This window comes from Scomber scombrus, chromosome 11, assembly GCF_963691925.1.
Source record: "Scomber scombrus chromosome 11, fScoSco1.1, whole genome shotgun sequence".
Lineage (NCBI taxonomy): Eukaryota > Metazoa > Chordata > Actinopteri > Scombriformes > Scombridae > Scomber > Scomber scombrus.
This window is the reverse complement of record NC_084980.1, coordinates 23,113,207-23,135,329: the sequence shown is the minus strand read 5'-3', so window position 1 is coordinate 23,135,329 and position 22,123 is coordinate 23,113,207. Positions and strand designations below refer to the sequence as shown.

At 38.5% G+C, this 22,123-nt stretch overlaps 1 protein-coding gene across 2 annotated transcripts in view; it reads left to right on the top strand.

Moving 5' to 3' along the window:
• The window catches only part of LOC133990412 (enhancer of polycomb homolog 1-like), a 40,025-nt gene extending 22,457 nt beyond the window's left edge, over window positions 1-17,568 (top strand). For both annotated transcript variants that reach the window (XM_062428720.1, XM_062428719.1), the window contains 13 exons: window positions 1,848-2,007; window positions 4,380-4,525; window positions 4,793-4,999; window positions 7,164-7,312; window positions 7,669-7,816; window positions 8,107-8,271; window positions 8,584-8,673; window positions 8,922-9,070; window positions 9,373-9,815; window positions 13,317-13,438; window positions 13,576-13,714; window positions 15,163-15,544; window positions 16,024-17,568. In XM_062428720.1, the coding sequence (XP_062284704.1) occupies window positions 1,908-2,007; window positions 4,380-4,525; window positions 4,793-4,999; window positions 7,164-7,312; window positions 7,669-7,816; window positions 8,107-8,271; window positions 8,584-8,673; window positions 8,922-9,070; window positions 9,373-9,815; window positions 13,317-13,438; window positions 13,576-13,714; window positions 15,163-15,544; window positions 16,024-16,096 (2,313 nt within the window). In that variant the 5' untranslated portion in view covers window positions 1,848-1,907 and the 3' untranslated portion in view covers window positions 16,097-17,568. The remainder of the gene's footprint in view (window positions 1-1,847; window positions 2,008-4,379; window positions 4,526-4,792; window positions 5,000-7,163; window positions 7,313-7,668; window positions 7,817-8,106; window positions 8,272-8,583; window positions 8,674-8,921; window positions 9,071-9,372; window positions 9,816-13,316; window positions 13,439-13,575; window positions 13,715-15,162; window positions 15,545-16,023) is intronic.
• Window positions 17,569-22,123: the final 4,555 nt, after the last annotated feature.

Here is a 22,123-nt window from a genome sequence, read left to right as displayed (position 1 = left end):
TACAGTTAGCTGATTGACAAGCTGGTAATAAGACAGGACAAGTGACAAAATGAAATAAAAACAATAAAATAACATGTTTTAAAGACAACTGGAGACCAGTGCACGCAAAAGAAGATACATTTTTTTTTTTTTTAAATGCTTACAAATATGGCTTTTTAGGGCTATGGCCCAATAAAGTATGTTTTTGAATGTAGGTTTGTTGTGGTAGAGTGTGTGTTACCGGTGTTGGCGTTTGGGTATACACCAATTACACAACTTGCCCACCATAGTTAAATAATAAAAACCATTTCGTAGATTTTTGCATATACTATCTTTCAGTTATGAAGCCCCAGCCTTTTTTTTTTTTATCCAACATGCTTGTGTCACATAAAGCTGTAGGACTCCACTGTGTGTGTGTGTGTGTGTGTGTGTGTGTGTGTGTGTGTGTGTGTGTGTGTGTGTGTGTGTGTGTGTGTGTGTGTGTGTGTGTGTGTGTGTGTGTGTGTGTGTGTGTGTGTGTGTGTGTGTGTGTGTGTGTGTGTGTGTGTGTGTGTGTGTGTGTGTGTGTGTGTGTGTGTGTGGATTTACATCTATTGTGATATGAGACTAGATATCGTCTAAGAATTTGGATATCATAATATCATGATACAGCAGAAGTGTCTTTTCCTGCTTTTAAAGGCTGCATTACAGTAAAATAATGTAATTTTCTGAACTTTTCAGGCTGTTCTATTATTTGCCTTTTACTCAAAAAAAGCTTTGTTTTGTAAGATATTGTGTGTTATAACAGAGTAGCGGAGTCAGATTTTACCCTTCATGGGACAAAGAGTAAGGAGAGTTGACTGATTTTGGTGTTTTGGTTAGAGTTATTCCGATACCAGTATCGTAAATGCCCCCGATACTGCCGAAAATGCTGGCATCGGTATCGGCGAGTACTGGAGTCCAGGCACCAATCCGATACCACATAATTTATTAGAAATAGGAATCTATTTACTGGTTAGCTCCATTAGCTCTGACACAGTTCTTCTTCGCCGCTCACAGTTGCACTGTGCTGCCGCTGGCAGCTGCGGTTTGGCAGTACTTCACAGTGAATGTTCCCACCAGTAAGACGGCGACTAATTATTCCTATATTTATTTAGTTAAGTTGCTGTTGCACTACTGTTTTATACTGTTCTATTTAAAAATAAATGGCTTCCATTTGCTGTATTCATTCATGTTTTACAAAGGCTTTAACCTGAGCCAGGCCTTACCACAATGATAACAATATCACAGTCATGCAGGCGTAGTATGATTTATTTATTTTATTTTATTTTTTTGGTATCAGTACTCGGTATCGGCCGATACCCACAGCACAAGTATCGGGAGGGACAAAATGGTATCGGAACATCACTAGTTTTTCAATTCAATTAAAGAGTACAGCGTAGACCTGCTCTATGTGAAAAGTGCCCTGACATAACTTTTTTGTTGTGATATGTCGCTATATAAATAACACTGTGTTGAAATTGTCAGTATTATTGATTTAAACCCAGTGCTAATAGTGAACCTGATCATGTTAAACTTTGTCTGATGAAGAAAGAAGCAGCTCCAAGTGCATCTTAAGAGTGAAGCATTGACCCTGCAGCAAAAGCTCATCAAAAAAGAATCATTAAAAAATAATAATGAACCAAATTTCTAAGCATTCATATTTTTTCAAAAGCATAAAAGATCTAACGTTGCAGATCAAAGTGAGCGCTCTGCAGATATTGAACATCATTGACGAATATTTCACAAGTTTATTAACCAGTCGGAAAACTCATCTCTTGTAAAAACACATCCTTCATTTCTTTTTAGGGTTTCTCACCTTTTGTTCTTGTCCTTCTCTCTCTCTGTAGGAACACCATCTCCAGCGGGCCATCTCAGCGCAGCAGGTATATGGCGAGAAGCGGGACAACATGGTCATCCCGGTCCCCGAGGCGGAGAGCAACATCACCTACTACGAATCCCTCTACCCAGGGGAATTCAAGATGCCAAAGCAGCTAATTCACATACAGCGTAAGTGAAGTGGTTTTCTTTTTTTCTCTCCATCTAATGGTGAATATGTGACACAGAAAGCAGAGAAAATGAGTTTGATATAGAAGATTAGAGACCTCAGTTGTATCATTAAGTTATAATAAAGTTGTTATCTGTTGTTTTTTTGTGTTAGTTGAGACTTTGGGGTTATTAAAAACATAATGTAATGAGTTATATTCCACATTGGCTTTTTTTAATATGTGAACATCATTATAAACTTGTCATTTTTAAGATTATACTCAGTTTTATTCATATTTATGACTTGAATACGCCACCCTGAAGTACCATTTTAAACCCACACAAGATTAAAAGTGAAGCATTGAATGAAGAGTTAACTCCACACATTCAAAGTAATGAAATGAAAGAAAATGAGTTTGCTAGATTGCTTAGTTCAGGGTGTCTTGTATGTCACAACCGGGTTTTCGCCGTGATTGTTTCTCCAGAAGAAAAGCAATTTTCTCAGACCCTAAATGTCAGATGCTGACGCTGCTATCAGTCGAAACTGAAGTGACGAATGTTCTTGTTCTGAGAAATTGGCTTCAGACTAATTTCAGAGTTTCCTTTAGTGGTGTAGACTGTCTGAAATGTGGTGAAAAAGGTCCAGTTAAGATCATTTTGAGGTTTTAGAGATTAGTGTTTATTACTAAAATGTCAGCTATCTACAAATACAATAAGCAATTGATGTATTCGTCGTAGTTGATCCAACAAAAAACAAAATTAAAACCCACTGAATTAACAAGTTTCTGCACAAATATATTGAACTTTATATCTGTTTAAAAGTGGGGAAATTCATAAAGTTATAGAATAGACTTTACTGTCATTGCACAAGAAGTACAGCAACATTTGCCTGAATATAAACAAATAGAAAATAGATACTAATAAATACACAAACACACACACATACACAATCATACAAATCATTAAATATATTAAAATAAAATGAAAAGCATTTAAAAGCAGCTCGATATTCATAAAGTTGTCCATGAATCGGCTGTTTTGTCTCATAAATAATCATATATTCCATCTGGTTACCTTCACGGCAGCTTGAGATGAAAGCGATTTACCCTTCCTTTTTTTTTATTAAATCTAAAATAAGGTTTAACATTAACATATGTACATTGTTTGCTCTATAATGTTTATTACAGTAGCTGCAAATTTTTAATGCTGAGCAGCCACATCGTTGCTTTCCAGTCAGTCATTCACAGTTTGAAAATGAAGGACATTGATTTTCGTGGTTGCATTGTCCTTCATTGAAATAAATAAACTGTAAAGAGTCGATTTGCTTTTATGTTTTTCTGCCTCAGGATTCAGGGGAAATGTGCTCAACTTTAAGACCATTAATAAAGGGCAGCGAGTCATCACATTTTATGGTTAAACAAACATTAAACTGATGTAACTTTGACCTCAATAAATATTCATCGAGCATTAGTAATCGCTCATACAGTGCCAAGCTGATAATGTTTTAACAGGTGTGACTATAATAGATCTAACACAGAATTGACCCGGGAGGACAAAAGTTGCACGGTTGACAGGAAAGATAAGATTGCTATTTGAGTTACTGGATTATATGGGACTGAATGAATCAACACAATAAGATAGTCAGATAATGTTTGTCCGTTTGTTTTTTATCTGTAAGGTCAAATCTCATTTTAAACCTGATAATCATAAAGTGTGTCCCTGACGTTAGAGTCCAACAGATGCTGAGCAGACATTCATCTCAGTTAACTGAACCAATGGTTTGAAGTTTAATCAGTGTCTTAACTGTTGTTGAAAGGAAGTGAATCAGGCTCATATAAACAGAGACACATCTGATGAATCTTAAAATCTGCTTTGTGACCAAACTAAAGAAAAAACATTGTTTACAGTTTTAGGCTGCTGCGTGTATTGTATTAAGCCGGTCTGTAGTTACAGGAGAGTTTGTTAAATGTTGTTTATGGCTGAACCTGTAATCCCATGTTGTTGTTGTAGTGAAGTATTTTTTTGATTCCCAGATTAAACAAAATAATCCTGATTTTGACTGCAGCTGCTGTGGAGTCAAAGTATAGAAGTCTGACTCACCTAATCGCTTAACTAATTTCCTGTGTCCATAGTTCAAAAGCTATTTAAAGAGATCCTTTAGCCTTTTTATTGATCTCATCCATTCTGTATCACTTGGATTAACATATAAACTAAATGTTATAATGGTCAACTTTTAATTGGCATTAAATATGAGGGCTGTCACACAAAATGAAGAGAAACAAATGCATCATTACCAATTTTACATTCTCTGCACCTTTAGTTTTTTTTACATTAATTACAAATCTGCACTATTGTCTAAACTCTGTTCCCTCTCCTCCTCCTCTTCCTCTCTGCAGCTTTCAGCTTGGACACGGAGCATCCCGACTACGACCTGGACTCAGACGACGACGCGTTTGTCAACAAGTTGAAAAAGAAGATGGAGATCAGCTTCCTGCAGTTTGAGGAGATGATTGACCGGCTGGAGAAAGGCAGTGGACAGCAGGTTGGCACTCTTTGTGTCTCCATCGCCCTCCACCTCTCACTCACGCCCCCTTAAAACACAGCCACAGCTAAAAGCAAGGCCCTTGAAATAATGTACAGACCAATGCACAATGGTTGCAGAGTGAGATCCATCTTTAAAAACAAACAGTGATGCATGCATTAATAGTTGATAACCTTTCATGGTAAGGCAGCCTCAGCGTAAAAAGCCCCTCATCACAGCTGTTTTAAGTGCGTCTATCAGAGTCTAAACTCCTGTCTGGTCTCTCAGCTGGTGAGCCTTCCCGAGGCCAAACTGCTTCTGAAGGAGGACGACGAGCTCATCAAGGAGGTCTTCGACTACTGGAGCCGCAAGAGGAAAAACAGCAAGGCCAACTCGCTCATCCCCAACGTCAAGCAGGAGAAGCGGGACGGCTCAAGCACCGGTGATCCCTACGTGGCCTTCCGGCGGCGCACGGAGAAGATGCAAACCAGGAAGGTGAGTAATGTGTCAATATGCTGTCAGGGTTCAACTTCTGCACTGACTCCTGTTTGGAGCAGTCCGGTGCATGCTGGTGATATCAGGTCAAGCCCCTTCTTTAAAACATACTTTTAATCAGATAGTCTTAGTCTTTTATTTGAGTTTGAACTTTCCTTGAATTGCTTTTACCTCCTTAAAGAAAAAAAAAAAAAATGGTTCGTCTATTCTTGCTTTTTCCTACGTTGAAGTGACTTTTACTCTTTTAGAATGCATTTATTTTATGTTTATTTGTGTGTTTTGCTGCCTTGTGAAGCACTTTGTAACTTGGATTTTTGAAAAGTGCTCTCTAACTAAGTTTATTTATTATTAGTGTTATACTGTATTGCTTAACTTGTTTGGAAATGTGATCGCAGAATGAATTTGGGGCATCGAGACTAAGTGTTTTTGAGATTGCTTGTTTTTTAGTAATTGGTGATTGGCAGGTAGTTTTTTTTTTTTTTTAGTAGGGTGCTATAGTGCAAGGATTGGGTATCAATTTTATTTATGATTCTGTTTATTTTAGTTCTCCTGGTTGTAGATCTAGCTTAAAAAACCCACTTTATTTTCATATAATTTGGGCTATAAGACATGACTAAAGTTACTTTGTGGATTCTTTGGTTTCAAGATGAAATCGCACAAGCTTAAACGTCAGCTGCCATAGTTTGACATGCTGTTTGTTGACTCTATTCTGATATGAACTACGCCAAAGGGAAATATATGATGCACTCTCATAACTAGAGTTGCGGGAAGTTTTAAGTCATATAACACTGGCGCTTCCTCATCGTGTGTATTAATTTTCACACAGTGATTACATTCTGCTGAGTCAGTGTTTTGTGGAGCCGTTGCAGATTAACCAGATCCGGTTTGCCGTATTGTAAACAGTGTTCATGTGTCATTGAAACAAACTTAAACCTGTGACCTTGAAGGGGAGAGACACAGAGCGAGTGAGAGAGATAAGTTTCTCAATACTTGAACTTGATAGGCTGACAAAAAAGGAATGTGGTCAAACACCTTACCTTACTCACAGCGATAGAGAGAGGTGTTGGTACATAGTGTTGGTCAGAAAATACAAGTTTAATTTCCTCTTTAACTCCCCTTGTTTTTTATTAGTGATGTAACGCTGCTGAATACAGTGGAAACACAGCGTGGCTCCATTCCTTGTATTGTTTCAACCCTCTTTCATAAAGGCTGTAGGTGCCACCAAGTGGTCAATTAAGTATTTACCATAGATGTTTAGTTTATGATCTTTGCAACCAGTTTGCTGTTATACAAGTAAATGTTTTCATATTACTAATGAATGTAGAATATAGAAAGCTTTACTGTCATTATATTTTACATATAATGACATCTACAGGTGCCACTCAGACAAATAAAAACAGGACAACCAGAGAAAAACAAGACACACATGCAGCTAAAAAAAAGATGAGATGCAGCTATAATAACATAATCAGGGTTCCCATGTATCCTGGAAGACCTGGAAAATGATTGACCAATTTTCTAGTCATGGAAAACAGATGAAAAAATAAGAGAACAAGTAAAATGTCCTGGAAAATGATTTCTCCACCATCTGCTTCTCTCGGCCTTATGAGTGAACGGTCCAGAAGGGTTCTCATTGCTGATGTTGTTAGCATAAATTAATGGGATTTAACATGGCGAAATAAGCATCACAGCTATCAGTCAGTCAAATGTTCTTTATAAAGCACCTTTCAAACTAATCAGATACAATTCAAAGTGCTTTAAAGTTTGATTGAAAAACAACATAGGAAATAAATTAAAAATGTACTTGGTAACTAATGCCCACTGAGCATTAAAATAGAAGTAAATCAAATAATGCAAGATAAAGAATAAAAGATATAAACTCATTAAAAAAAGTGATAATAAGAAATAATAAAATACAGCAATATTATTTACTTGTCTGTTATACTGTAGCAGCTGAAAATGTCCTAGAAAATGATTTCAAGAAAATAGTGTGAACCCTGATAATGTGGAGTATAGTGCACTTAAATAAAATAAATAAAAAGCAGTGGTCAAGAGTGTAAGGCACAGGATTATCCACATGTCATATCCACTAAATAGTTTGATTTTTCAAGTTTTTTTGTGTTATTTAGTATTGCTTTTTCTTTTTCTACCCTTCAACAAACAGAACCGTAAGAACGATGAGGCGTCCTACGAGAAGATGCTGAAGCTACGCAGGGATCTGAGCCGAGCCGTCACCATCCTGGAAATGATCAAGAGGAGGGAGAAGAGCAAGAGAGAGCTGCTACACCTAACGCTGGAGATCTTTGAGAAGAGGTGAGTTTGCTCCCTGGGACTCTTAATGCACACACACATATATACATATAACACACCAGTACAGAAATAAAACAAAGCAGCGGGGTGGAGAGAACAAGGCGTCCATGGAAGGTGAAAAGTTGAATAACAGAGTGTGAAACTGAGATAAAAGGAGAGATAAAGCAGGTTTTTTTTCACACTTTGTGGGGTGCTGTGCTATTTGGCGCCTCTTCAAAATGACTTTTCATTGATGTAGTTTTAAAAGGGGAAAGCAAACCACGGTGCCAAATTAAGCTGTTTTGAAATGTGTTAACAGCTCATCAGTGGGGAGACCGTTTGGTTTGACAATCCTTTCTTTTTCTCTCTCTCTCTCTCAGAAACGTCATGTCAGACTACAGCGGTGAAGTGATGGCAGAGGTGCTGGCTGAACGGGCGCTGGTGAGGCCACAGATAATTCCCCTGGTCCCACTCACGAACCAGTACCGACACCAGGACCACATGGACCTCAAGGACTACAAGTCTAAGGTGAGGACTGCCGTTTGAAATAAAACTCATCTCATTTGGAGGATGTGTGGAAAGTAAATGCGTATACTGTCACTGTTGTAAACATATTTTGAGCTCACGCAGAATTTTAAAAGGCTGTTATGAAATTGAAGTGAAAATGAGGTAATTAGAAATGATCGTGTTGGGATTATTTTATGGAAGCAGTGTTGAGAAAAGTAGATTTTTTATGAGAGACATCCTCTAAACGTGTTGTTCACTTGTGCTCGACAGTATCATAACGTGTCTCTTCTTCTCCTTCTTCCCTCCTCTAGCCGGAGAAGACGGAAGTTCCCCGACAGAAGAGGAAATACGAGAAGAAGCAGAAGGTGCTGCCTCTGTCGTCGAGCACCCCACACCATCCGGGTCCGGCCGTCTTCAACGCCAAGGACCTCAACCAGTACGACTTCCCCAGTTCAGACGACGAGCCCTTGTCCCAGGTACAAAACAAACACAGAAAGAAAGAACTTTTTTCGTGCAAATGTGTATTTTTTAAATTTGTTTTACATCTTGCAGTATATTTATGTCTAGTATATGATTTCAATTATTTATTATTATTCCCTGAGTACTGTTAGTAATCTTTCATTCAGGAAATTGAAATGACACTGACTTGTACCGCTGTCACTGCACTCTGCCCTCTGTCCTAATACATCTCCTCAAAATCGCAAAACCATGTGAGACGTGCGGGTGAGAAATTGTTACTTGCACCTCTAGTGACCCCATACTGACCTCTGACCTCTGTGTGTCCACAGCTGCACTCAGGCTCATCAGAAGCAGAGGAGGAGAACGACCCAGATGGTGGCTACGCTTTCCGCAGGAAGGCAGGCTGCCAGTACTATGCTGTAAGTGTCGTTATCGTCTAGATGGGTTTTAATATCCGATGTTGCATGGCTGAAGTGATGTTAGGAGATTTGAAAGTGTGTCCAGCAGATACATTTTTGTGGTTAAGATTTCATATTTGACAGATTTCATCCTGTAGGTTTATCTCAGTATTTCATTGAGTCACGGATTTCAAAGCATCAGAGGTCTTTTCCCCCCAACAATATGAATAAAAAATGGGTAGAAGTTGAGCGTTTTTGTCGGTCTCCAGGCTCGTCAGGATCGTGTGGGTAGCTGGCCGTGGTGCGCAGCCTGGGACGACGGTCTGGCCGAAACTCGCTATCGCTACAGTCTCACTACACTCACAGTGCCGCGGCGCTGCCTGGGCATGGCTCGACGCCGCGTGGGACGAGGCGGAAGGTCGGCTTTACATCCTCGTTCTATATGATTTTATGTTTTTCAAGGTTTTGGGTTTCTTTTCTTGCTTTTGTATTCAGAACACCTTTTTTCCTGTCTGCCTTTTTGTTTCTTATTGATTACTTGTCAGGATCATCAGTAGAATACTTGAGTATGAAAATAATAAATCGTGGCAGCCCTAGTATGAAAGGTTGATACACAGACAGCTTATAAACGACCCTCTATCTGTAAGAATATTTGACAAATGAAACCAGTTGTTTCTGACAGAGATCTGACCTTTTCTCACCCCCCCTCTTCTCTCTCAGGGTGCTGCTGGACAGGGCGTACACGGACTACGACGAAGTTTTCCACCGACTGGATCCAGAACTGCTCGACCTGCCTCTTCCACCCTCCCCTCTTCTTCTTCCTCCTACTCTTACAACTACTTCACGCACGCCGGCCACCGACAAGTTTGCCAGTACCTCAGAAACAAATACCTCGGACGGAAGTTCCCACACCTTCAACTCCTCTCCTCTTTCCTCTTCCTCTCCCTCTTCCACGGACCTCAGTCAGATACTGTTGAATATAAAGTCGTGCCGATGGAGGCACTTTAGACCGCGGACACTACCACTACACGAGCTGGACAATGCCCACCCTCTATTCAGGAGGCTGAGCCGAGGCCTGAAGCGGCCAGTCTCTGCCTCCACAGCTGGAGGACAGCCCTCGCGTCGCCCTGGGAGGGTTGTCCCAGCACCCGCACCCATTGCTGGTAAGTGGCTCCGCTGCTTTCAGACACGCATGTTGTGGATTCAGTACGTCAGGCACTTTTTTGTTTTGTTTTTTGCGGCTTGTTTTTTGCGACAACAAAAACATGATTTATTGAGTAAAATAAACATATTCCCTATGATGACACCCCCCCCCCCCAAAAAAACAAAACAAAAAAACAAACAAAAAAAGTCCCATGTAAAATGAAAGGAAACCCCTTTCCCTGCAGTAAGTAATGTGCTGTGTTCATGTGATTGAGGAATAAAGGAGATATTCAACTGTATTTACATGAAATCTGGTTGTTTTAACCAAGATTAGGCTTCCAGATGTTTTTTTTCTAACTACATTTAAGTTCCCTGTTATAGGCTATAATGCAATTTTGTACATTTCCACTTTATTTCCTGTTAATTCCCATGGAAAGTTTCCAACTTAAAAAATTCCCAGAATTTCACAACCCTATGAACAAGTCATACATACGCCCCTAGGCACAACCCACGAGCACCATTTGTCTGTGTCTGTGAGCATGTTTTATAAAGGGCAAGTCCCTGTATTATTGTGTGAGTTATTTTAAGTGATGCCGATTACTTTTGGTTTCGTTCGCCCTGGTGTAAAAATATTCTCTACTTTAGATTCCTTCCATCACTCCTCTACTATGGAGAGGAAAATTAGTTTTTGCCAGAAAAAAAAAAACCCTAAAAAGTCATTTGATGAATATAATTTAGTATTTTAGACAGTTTCTCTCCTGGATACTGTCTAAATTACTCTAAATAATCAGTTTCCATGTGAGGTTTTCCTAGAAAGCAATGCCTATGAAAACTATTAATAACAAGGTCTTTGCATTATGGGAAGACTTGACTTGGGGTTAACTTATGCAGATATCGGTGGATTTATGTTTTTAGGTTTCAATATATATCTGATGAGTATAAAGAGTCTAAAATGTGTATTTTTGTTATGTGACTGACTGAACATGAGGGCTAATTAGCAACTATCCGTCCATTCATTAAATTATTCTAATTATAGACTCATGGTACATTAGCTTCTTTTATTTCCCATTGTGTCTTTTTTTCCCTCCTTTGTGATCATTGTTCAGTTCTTTATATGTTGGGAGTGTTTTAATTATAGGACCTACGTCTCTCGTCTCGTCCACCAGCTGCATTGTTCAAGTTTCAGTGGGTTTTTTTTATCCAGCTGTTGCAGTTTGACATTCATGCTGCTTCACCTCCCAGTCCACAAGCGTTCAATTAAAAACTGGGTTTGACAAATGAATTCATGAGATGCACATGAGTTGTTTTGGGGGGTGATGTGTGGATGAGGGTTGAAGAGGTTGTGCGGTGTTGAATACAAACTAAATGCCACCGCTCCCTGGTGGTGTTACTGCGAGGAGGACAGGCAGGCAGGTGGTCAGTCGGTGTCTTTACGCCTTCAGGAGTAGTTTACAGGTGGAGAACTAATGAGTCTAGTTCTCCTGCAAAAACTGTGATCTTGGTCTGCTTGAGTTTAATTTCAGTGGGGTTTTTTGGTGTCAGATACCAAAAAGATGCAGGTATAATGGTGAGGTTTTCAAGAAACCCTGTTTAATGCTGCACATTAGCTGTCTGCAGCCTACAGAGAGCCTGCGGCTAAAAGTAGCGTGAATAAATGGTTGTAGATTTTTTTTATAACAGAGACGTCAGATTTGCACGATAAGACCGTTTAGTGCTTTCCAAATGGGACGAGCTATGATTTAAAACTTAATAATCAACAGAAAACCAGTGGGGGAAAAAAGACGATAACCACACTTGGTGTACAATTTGATGCAAATGAGACTGTGAAAAAACTTTAAATATGCACATAAAGAAATTAAAGGTGGAGTAGTGGTGACACTGCAACAACAACAATAATAAACACTTTTTTGATGCCAGGCTGGAATATTTAACTCGGCGTACTAATCAGCAAGAACTAACATTTGTTATCACTTTTTGGTAAGTTGGTAAAAAGGAAACAGACTTGTCCAGGTTCGACACACTCACTTTCATTTTCATTGTCTGACTACAGGCTTCATATCTGTGTTGAAATACTGATACTCACAGGGCCTTAAAGAGTGGAGCAAATGAGTCACAATTGGGAAGCTGAGAAACATGCAAGTTGTGTTAATAGTATGCTTTTGTACATTTTTAAAAACGCGTATCATCAGTCAGCACAGTCTGATCTAACAGTGAGGAGACTATCAGAGGTTTTATGTTGTTCTAAGCTTGAGGGAGAAGCCTTATCAATAGAAGGCAGTACTGGGTCGGCGTTGGTTGGTTGGTTTAGATGTTTTTGTGTCCTTGCGTGACTGCATGAATTTATCAAGCAGGCACACAGCTGTAAAAAATCACTAAATGTTTCAAGAAAACTATTAGAAAATGGTCGCAAACTTTGAAACATGACTTCACTCCGAAAAGCATCAGAAAACAAATATTTAGGACTATTTTTGTATATTATTTATGGACCTCTTGAGTGGTGTCGTGTGTGTGTATATGTATGTGTTTTTGTAGGAGAAACTGGATTTATGGATCAGCGATGAGATTTTCTGTCAAGTGAAGCTTTTTCTGGGATTTAATATGAGGCGGATGTTCTATTATAAGCGCTTGTAGTTGCCAAAAATTGCAAGCAGGTATGGCCAAACCAGTCTAACAATAAGAGCCAAAAAATAGACACACACATGAAAGACCCTCGTCACATCTCACACACACACACACAAACACACACACACACACACACACACACACACACACACCATTGAAGGTCATGTATAATGGCTCAACGTGTCATCCAACCCTCTTTTGACCCTCAACCCGGCTTTGCTTGATCGCCAGTCGAACACATCTGTTGTGTCTCTGTCGCAGAAGAGAGATGTATTTTTGGTGTTTAAAAAAAAAAATCAAGTTTGCATCTTGAAAAAATGTGTTAACCCTTACGTACTGATAATTTTTTTTACATTTGAGAAAAGAAAAAAAACATTAAAAACTTTTATTTTAGCCAGAAATTTGACGGCTTATCTTCATGTGACCCAGAATATTTAAAAAACAAATGCAGCTGATACACACATTTGTCAATAGAGAGAGAGGGGATACCAGTGTTTCCTATTAATTATATAGTGTGGCGGCCCACCATAGTCTTAATTTGTGCCACCACAGTTTCATAGTGAGCCAAACATGTCTGTACTAAAGCACAAAATTGTTTAGAGTACACATTTTTTATGTTTTTATATATATATATAACCTCTGCACCAGAATGATGCGTTTGACTTAAAAATTGGGTATACTGAGAAATGCCTCAATATGAACAGTATGTAAGGGTTAAATGTACAAAAACTAAGTTAATCCGAGGCAGATTTGTTTTCTTTACAACTAAACAACAATTTATAGACATGACACTGTGTGTGTATCTTCAAATTGAAAGAACCTGTGATATGAAGCTGTATTTAAAAACAAAAAACAACTGTATATTTCCCACTTGGTAACAAACTTTGTCTCTCTCTCAGCTTTCACAGCCGAACAGTACCAGCAGCATCAGGAGCAGCTGGCCCTGATGCAGAAACAGCAGCTGGAGCAAATCCAGCTCCAACAGCAAGCCAACAGCACCGCCACTGCCAACAGCACACAGGTCAGCCTCCTGCTGGGTTAAAGCCGGCAGTAAACAGCTCAGCCTCTTTCAGTTCACTGCTCTTTTCTGCCTTTTTAGTTGTTTCTTTACCTCCTTTACTTAAGTTTTCCTCTCTCCCTCTCTCTTTTTGGCGACAGGGCCTGGCGAACACGTTGGACCAGAGCAGCGCACAGTTCGCTGCCTCGGCCGTCGTCACCGCCGACCAACTACTGGCTCACCAAACAAAGGAGGAGCTAGGCCTGGGAGGCGGAGTCAATGGTGTCCTCTCCCCCTCAGGTACGGCAAACCCCCAACCCAACCCTCCCCCCAAAAAGAGAAGATAAGATATTCCTTTGTTAGTCCCGCAGCTGGGAAATGTACAAGTGGATAGTTAAAGTAGAAGAGCGTCAATAGAAGGATAAATAAGTACACAAGCAATAAAACTGACAATAGTAGTAAGGAATAGTAACATTAAAGAGCTGCTGCTTAAAAATGGTCTTAGTGTAATTTATATTTTTTACTTTGTTTACCATGTTGTTGATTTCCAAGCAAAGCTGCTTGGATTTGTATATTTTTTGTTTTAAGTACTTCATAATAATGTTTTTATTTTGGAAAAATAATACAACTGCACTTAAGTTATAAAAAACTAAAGAGCACTCCACATATCAAGTGCACTTCACCCGAAATGTTCCATTGAACAGAGAAATCAAACAATGAGGGTAAACTAATTAGAGTCCTAAAAACAAACTAATGGAGTGCACAAACAAAAACCAGACAGGACCCTGGAACAGCTGATGCAAAAGTGACATTTATTCAAGATGATTATGCAGATGAAAACGGTGCACTAAGGATCTGTCCTTTTATCTTTTAATATAAGAGTTTTCAGTAGTTTTAACTTTAATTTTCATTATGCATGACCTCTCTGATGAATATGTAAATAAACTGAGTTCATAAATGACATTTCTACCTTCAGCAGACATTTATTCTTTTGCTCGTTGAGGTGACTTCTGTTAAACCTGAGCACACACAGGATCAACAGGCTCCCTTTATAATATTTTTAAGAAGCTTTTTAGGGCTGGGCGATATAGACAGAATTAAATATTGTGATATTTTTGACTAAATACCTCTATCGATATTTTGGCAATATTATAGGATGACTGTTGGCGCTTTCACAAAATATTTACACTGTATTTTTTGATAAGTAATCATCAGTAATGTGGATGTAATGTGGCTAAAGGCAGATAATAGAACAGTCTACGTTCAAAAGTTTAGTTTTACTTTAGTTTATTTGCACATAAAGAGAAAATAAAAATAAATAAATGCATATTACAACAAAAGTAATACATGCATGTATTTTGAGATTAAGAAAATAACACTAACTAAAGAGAAATGTGCAGGAGGAGCCAATAAAACCCTTCAGAGATTGTCAGGTGGCTCTCCTATAGTGAGAAGTGCAACATAAAAACTTACGATACCTATAAAATATCAATATATTTTGGATATAATATTGACATCGATATATCACCCAGCCCTTATGCTTTATTTACTTCAGTCGAGATGTTTCAACCTGCCTGTTCAAGTGTCATCTTAGTGCTTCAAGTTTCCACTTAAATTAGTTTAATTAAAGAACGGTTAATAATAAAATCCTTCCATCTCCAAATCTCAAACCCCCTCCCCTGTCACCACCCAACCACCCTCCCCCATCCCCTCCCACCACCCGCCTCTTTGACCCCCCCCCTCCTCAGGTGTCTACAAGGGCTTGCACCTCTCGAGCACAGTGTCCCCATCCCCCGCTACCACGGCCCCCTCCACCACTACCCCGAGCCACGCCTCGCTCCACCCGTGCACCACCAGCTCCACCTCCGCCACCAGTAACAACAACGGCACGGCCCACCCCGCCAACACCACTACCACTAACACAGCCACCACTCAGGTCCTGCTGGGGAACAACAACAACAGCCTCCGTCTGGGCGTCCCCAGCGGCAAGCGCGTCCACGCCCCGCGGATGCTGAGCACCAACATGTCGACATCCGCCTTAAAGCTCGCCCACGCAGCCGCTGCAACCGCCAACTGTCAGAAACCCAAGGTCCCCGCAGCCTCGGCATCGCCGCTCGACATCGTGCCCAGGTGAGAGAAAACGTGCAACAGATGTGAAGACGCAAAGGAGTAAAAATCATATACTCAAGATTATTAGAGTGGAAAATATGAGTTATTGAAAATACAACGGCATATTTGGGCCATATATATATATATATATATATATTAAAAATACTCATCTGGAGGAGGGGGGCTGATATTTTTTAGAAAAAAACGTTATGAAGTTGATTTATTTCGGTCCATTACGCAGCCTTAATTTCTTAAATGCATATAAAAAGGTAAGTTGCCTTTTTATTTAATTGTGTGTATTCAAAACATCCCAGTCTGTGAAAAGTGGAACCTCGTCTCCAAAGCCTCTTTTAAAACCTCAGATAATGAATACATTTTCCTACAGTGGAAATTTTTTTTAAAATCGGGTCGTCTGTATGTTAATGAAAATGATTTAAATAATTGCCGCCTCATGCTGACTTTGTGTCTAACACGGTTTTTTTGTCTTCTTTCGTCTGCAGGGAGAATCATGAACAAGACAAGCCAGCACTGAACAGTCTATCAGAGAACACAATGGCCATGGAAGTTACGTAGCCTCCTTGAACGCAGCACGGGGGGAAATGTAACCCTTTTTTTGTTTTGTTTTTGTTTTTTTTAGGTGCTATGCATCGTTTGTTAGTCGTGAATGCAAGTGGTGGCGGAATGAGCACGGCAAGGCTGGGTTTCCATGGCAACTGTTTTGGGACTTAATTGCAATGCTCGTCTCGTACAATTTTTCCCCCCCTCCTCCCTCTCACTCCCCCCCCACTGCCCCCCGAATTTCCTTATTTGTTACTGTTAATAAGAGATCGTCTGTAAATTCTTAATATGGCAATTATATGTACAGTACTGCATATTTGTAATACCCCCCCTCCTCCTTATCCTCCCTCCTTACCCCCCCCTCCAAACACCCCATACCCTCCACCCACCCCCCCTTGTTCTTGTATATAACATTACTTGAATACAGAATTGTTCATTTGTGATGTTTTGCACTCGAGATATAAAAGAGAAAAAGAGAAGAAAAAAAACGACATAAAAAAAATCTAAATTAAAAAGAGAAAACGACAAACTGCAACTGGTGCGAGTATGAGGTGTGAAAGTTGTACCACAGAAAAAATGATGTATGTCATCACATGCATGGTGCGGAGCCTGCTGTTTGATCTATTTATTGTGCCGTGTTTACAAAGGGTTTTCTTTTTTCTTTTTTTTAGTTATATTTTTTCCCCTTTTTCCTCCCGTTTTTTAAAACATTTTTTAAACATTTTTTTATACACTGTACCCCTCACTGGTTCCCCGTGCTGTAGTCAGTGTTAAGCTAGATTTTTAAAAACAAGAACTCTATGTATTTTTTTTTTTTTTTTTTTGGGATGTTGTGAACATGGCCGGGAGCTCGCCTCATTTCAAATTTTTCTTTAGATTTTCCCTTTTTTTACATTTAAAAAAAAAATCATTTTTGCTCCATTGGGCATTCTTCCAAAATGTTCCCGGTGTGTATGTGTGTAATGTTGAATCCGTGATGGAGACATGCATTCATACAGATTCAAGCGCAGGGCAAATAATAGAATAAGAAGAAGAATAAGACGAATAAGAAGGAGACGAAAGGTGTGTGAATTTGTTTGTTTGTAGGCATCAGTTTGTCAGTGGGTTCAAATCAGTTTCCACAAAGCTCTTCCATACATATATTATTATTCCTGAGACAAGTAACAAAACAATGGGGATGAAGACTCTTTCCCAGAAGACTTTGCTGCTTCTGACTTATCTAAGCACTATATAATTTGTTTTTAATTGATTGATTTTGCTGCTTTTGTATGTTTTTAATTTTTGGGCGTCTGGTTTGTATCAGATGGCCTCATTCACTGTTTTTTATTTTATTTTGGTTCTCTAAAAGATAATCCCCCCCACCTCCACCACCTTCCAACGTATCATTTTCTAAAATAAATATTTTTATATCTCCCTTTTTTTTTTTTATTTAAATTTTCCTCACGAAAGACTTCATTCTTTTGTTACTTGTTGATCTAAAAAAGAAACTATAAGGGAGTTTAAAAATTTTAAAAAATGCAGTAACTGACATTTATTATCATTCCAGCTTCTACATAATAAGGAAGAAAACATGTATTAATTGAAAATAATAAGAGTAGTAATAATAATAATAATAAAAAGAAGACAGTTTTCTCTACTTTTAAAAACTCCAGAAGGCTACAAGTTCATGAACCACAAGTTATCGGGTGCCTTCATTTGGAAAGAAAGAAAAAAACAAAACCTTTAACAAAAAAAGCTCTCTTCTGTGAAGAGTTTGGTACTGAACAAGGCTACTTGTAGTTTTTCTTTGTCTGTACCACAATCCCAATGCCCATTCCAGTGGCCCAGCTGATTCATGAGTATATTTTCTTTTGTTTTGTTTTTTGTAGACCCTTCCACCACACACACTTGGGAAAGACTAAGAATCCTCTTGAATTGTCACAAAATGAAATAAAAATCCAGGGCATTATGTGTTTGGACCAGCATGTCTCGTTTTTTTATTTATTACCTCGTTTCCTGACGTGGGAACACATTTAAATCCAGTATATGTCCAGAGTGGCAAATGACCTCTCTCTGCCAACTGAGGTTTATGTGTCCATTTTCAGGTTAGGACTTATATAAGATAAGATGCCTTTTATTGTCATTGTACTTAAATACAAAGAAACTGCTAATGCCCATCACAGTGGTATTTCAACATACTATTACATTCATTAAGCATCACACAATCAATCATGACCTATCATAAAACTATACAACAAAAAGGCTGGTTAAAAAAAAAAGAAGTGCTGTGAGTTGAACTTAACAGTCCTGTCATTTTGAAGGCTTTCTTGCTTAACAATGGCAGGAAAACTGTGGTAAATATGAGGTTAACCACTTACTGTGTAGACCAGTGTCCACATTTAAGCAACTTTAAAAAGGCAGCTTTCTTAATGAGTTTGCCTAATATCTATTTTGAAAGATGGAAATATAACCGCATATTTCTGACTATTGATGCTGTGCACAGTTCCTTGTTGACTTTACTGGTCATCTTTTTAGTCAGAAGTCCGTCATTTTTAACAAAAGAAACAAGCAGTGTCACTGTTTCTGATACCCAGCACATGCAAAGACTTCATGGACGTACCTGCACTTTATAACAATAATACTCAATTTCCTTTCTGCCATCATCTTTTACTTTTTCACAGTCAATAATTACACAGATGTAGCTTCCTCTAAAATGCAGGAATTAAGATTGTAAAGCAAACTCTTGATCTTATTTTCTATCTTCAAAGGCAGCTGCTGCAGCTGTGAAGGATAATACTATAGTATATGTTCAGTGTTAGTAGTTTTTCAGTGGCAAATACAATAATTTAGCGACTGCACAAGTCATTTATGTAATGTAAGTGATTTTATGAGGGGGGAAAGTAGTTTAGGAAATCTAATTCTAGTGTATGAGCAATAGACCTTGAGTCCTGATATATAAAGTAAATGAGAAGTCTGCAAACAAGCTAGAAAGTTTGTTTTTATATAATGTGAATGGGCATTTTAGGTCATGACCAGAGAGACACGTCTGATGCCAGAAACAGCAACAGAATCAGACAAGAAATAAATGCAAGAATATACATATAACATAAGATAAATGATCACTCTGCATCTTAAACTTGAGCGTTCAAACGCTTACAATCCTTCTTTGTCTTGACAAATCACAGCCTGCCTTTCCTCAGTGGTTTATACACACTGGGAGAGAACCAGTGCACCAATGAAATGTGACCTCAGTGATAAATCAGACACTAAGCTGAGTGAAAGTTGTGTGAGTCTGCATCGCCCGGTCTATATGAGAGATGTTCACATTGGCTGAAAGCAGAAGTTAAACCAGATCTGTCACCTTTTACTTGCCTCTCAGGACAGTTTAATAAGATCTGTTTATAGACACAATTACACTGTTATTTATTTGACCTGCTTCTCAGTCCGCAATCTTAAACACTATCTCCTCTCCAAAATGAAGTGGAAACTAGTCAAGAAGAGTATGCTGTATTGTTTCTGCTCTAATTTAATAAATTCATCTATTCTCTGTAAAACCCTAGAAAGATGCAGAAACTCAAATACTTTGACAGTCATAAACAGGATTTAGTGGCCATATCTTTATCCAGAACACTTAAAAATGGTCACCACATCTTTTATCATTGGGGGATTTTGTGCTGAGGTTTTTTCACCCAGCTGTTATAGGTTTAAAAAGCAGGCAGACAAACTAAATTTCCATCCTCTGCAGGAGAAGTCTCTTGTCTGTGAGCATCCCACATATAACAGCTTTCTGTTCTTAATGTAAAAGTTGGCAACAAAGCCCCGTCTTAGAAGCATGTGTTTGTTTTTTTAATCATAGATAAAAGAAACCAAGAAGAAAATCTTCCAATAATGCATAGAGGTGTTTTGTGTGTTATACTGCTCATCTCTTTATGCCAAATATCCACATTTTATCCAACTGTTTAACCTTTGATCAGGCAACATGCACCAGGAAATACATACATATACATTTTTTTTATACCTCAATAGGGGCAACGCATCCTGGTGGAGATACAACTCGTAAAATCCAAAATATACATAATTTTACAATTATTTGTGGAAATGTTTTACTTGGGCTCAAATGAGATAACTAGTAACATCAAAGTAAATAAAAAGCATAATTTCCGCACCTCATTTTCCACTCCTGCCTCTTGTTTAAGGGTTCATTTAGTGGATAGACTTTCAAACTGAATTAACTGCAGAAAACGACAAACTTCCTCTTGTTTTAAAGCTTTGTTCAAACCATAAATTAAGCTGTGTACGTAGGTGTAGAGAGTATAGGTCACGAGATAATTAAAGACCATCAAATATATCATTATCACAGCTTTTATTGTAATACATACTTTGCAGACATCGAGGTGGTTTGCGATCAAACAGAAGCGGAGCCATCCATAGAAAAGAACCTGCAGCTTTTTATAGAATAACGCTGTACTGCAGTGTAACCTTGACTTTATGAAAGTTTAGAAAAATAAATAAATTTGTTCTCACTTTTCTCAGCAGCTGAAAAATACCAGAGAGGAATACTGTAGCTGTTTACCTGTGGCTCTTATTCACCAGAGTAAACACAAATTGGGTTGGATAAGAGATTTTTAAATCATTTAAATGTAAATTCTACTTCTTACAGGAGGGAAAGGGGCAAGTCGATAAGAGACGGGAAATAAATGAGCAGAGCGGAGTGCAACTCCCAGAGAGAGAGATTGTGTTCACTGTGTGTCTGACTTGATCATATTTGGATATTTGCCTGTAATTGCTTCTTCCAACGACAAAAAAAAGGCATGAAAAAGAGGAAAAAGTGTAAATGAGAAAAGTTTTAAGAGATACGAGAGAAGCTGATATAACTTTTCTTTGTGTACATCTAAAGGTGGCAAAGTAGTGCAAGACCCAATCGTCTGAAGGTGATAAATCTGTCTTCAGATTTAATGCAGTGATGCAGCAAAAAGTAATAAATGGATAAACTGACTGGAGGGGGTAAAAAAACAGGAAAATGGTTGTGTGTGTGTGTGTGTGTGTGTGTGTGTGTGTGTGTGTGTGTGTGTGTGTGTGTGTGTGTGTGTGTGTGTGTGTGTGTGTGTGTGTGTGTGTGTGTGTGTGTGTGTGTGTGTGTGTGTGTGTCTGTGTCAAACTATAATTATCCAAGTGTTTTATTTATGTTTGCACACTAAAACAAAGTTTTGAGTGACCAGGAAGGATAAAGATTGTAACTTAACTAAAACTGAGTAGGTAGTTAAAGCTGCAGAGCAAGAAGTTGAAGTGTTTCCATCCACCAGTTTTAATGCATATTTTCCATTTGTGCATTAAAAAAAATGAGTAGAAATGTTGGAAAAAGGTGCAAATAAGTTCTTTCACTTGTCAGAGATGGAAAATTTGGTGTAGATTTGGCAATTAAAACATAACATATCTGCACATCTGTGACTTAAACATCACTCAAGCTTCCAATGAAGAGACTAAAGAATCACATCTGTGTGGGGCGATGAGGACACTAGTGATTTCATGCCACCACCTGTTTATCCTAATATCTATACAGTAAACAGTTGTGGGTGGAATCATGCTTTAATTACTTGTGGGGTTGATTAAAAATGTATCTATATATGCATCTTAGCATTTAGCTCAAAGCATAGTGTGTGCTTACATAAAGCATCTGCTGAGCATCTGGTTTCCATTTCTATATATGACAGTATGAGAAAAATGTCCATACATCTGGATAAACTGTTTTTGCAGAGTCAGCAGCTACTTCCTCAAACTCAAATATTTATGGAAAAATAAAAAAAGAAAGAGGGGAAAGAGTTATATAGCTCTAAATGTTTGACTGAGAAGTGATCTGAGAGAAGATATCTGCAAAAATCAACCACAGCATCAAAGATGTCTTGTCATTTAATAAGGCTTAATAATGTTCATTAAAACAAGAAGACTGGGTTTTTAGTCAGACTTTAGTCATATTCTGAGATTTCTACTGCTGACTACTGAGCAGTTCAGGATTTTGGGTTGAAGGGTATTTAGACCAGTGTTGTTGTAGCTCAGACAATGATT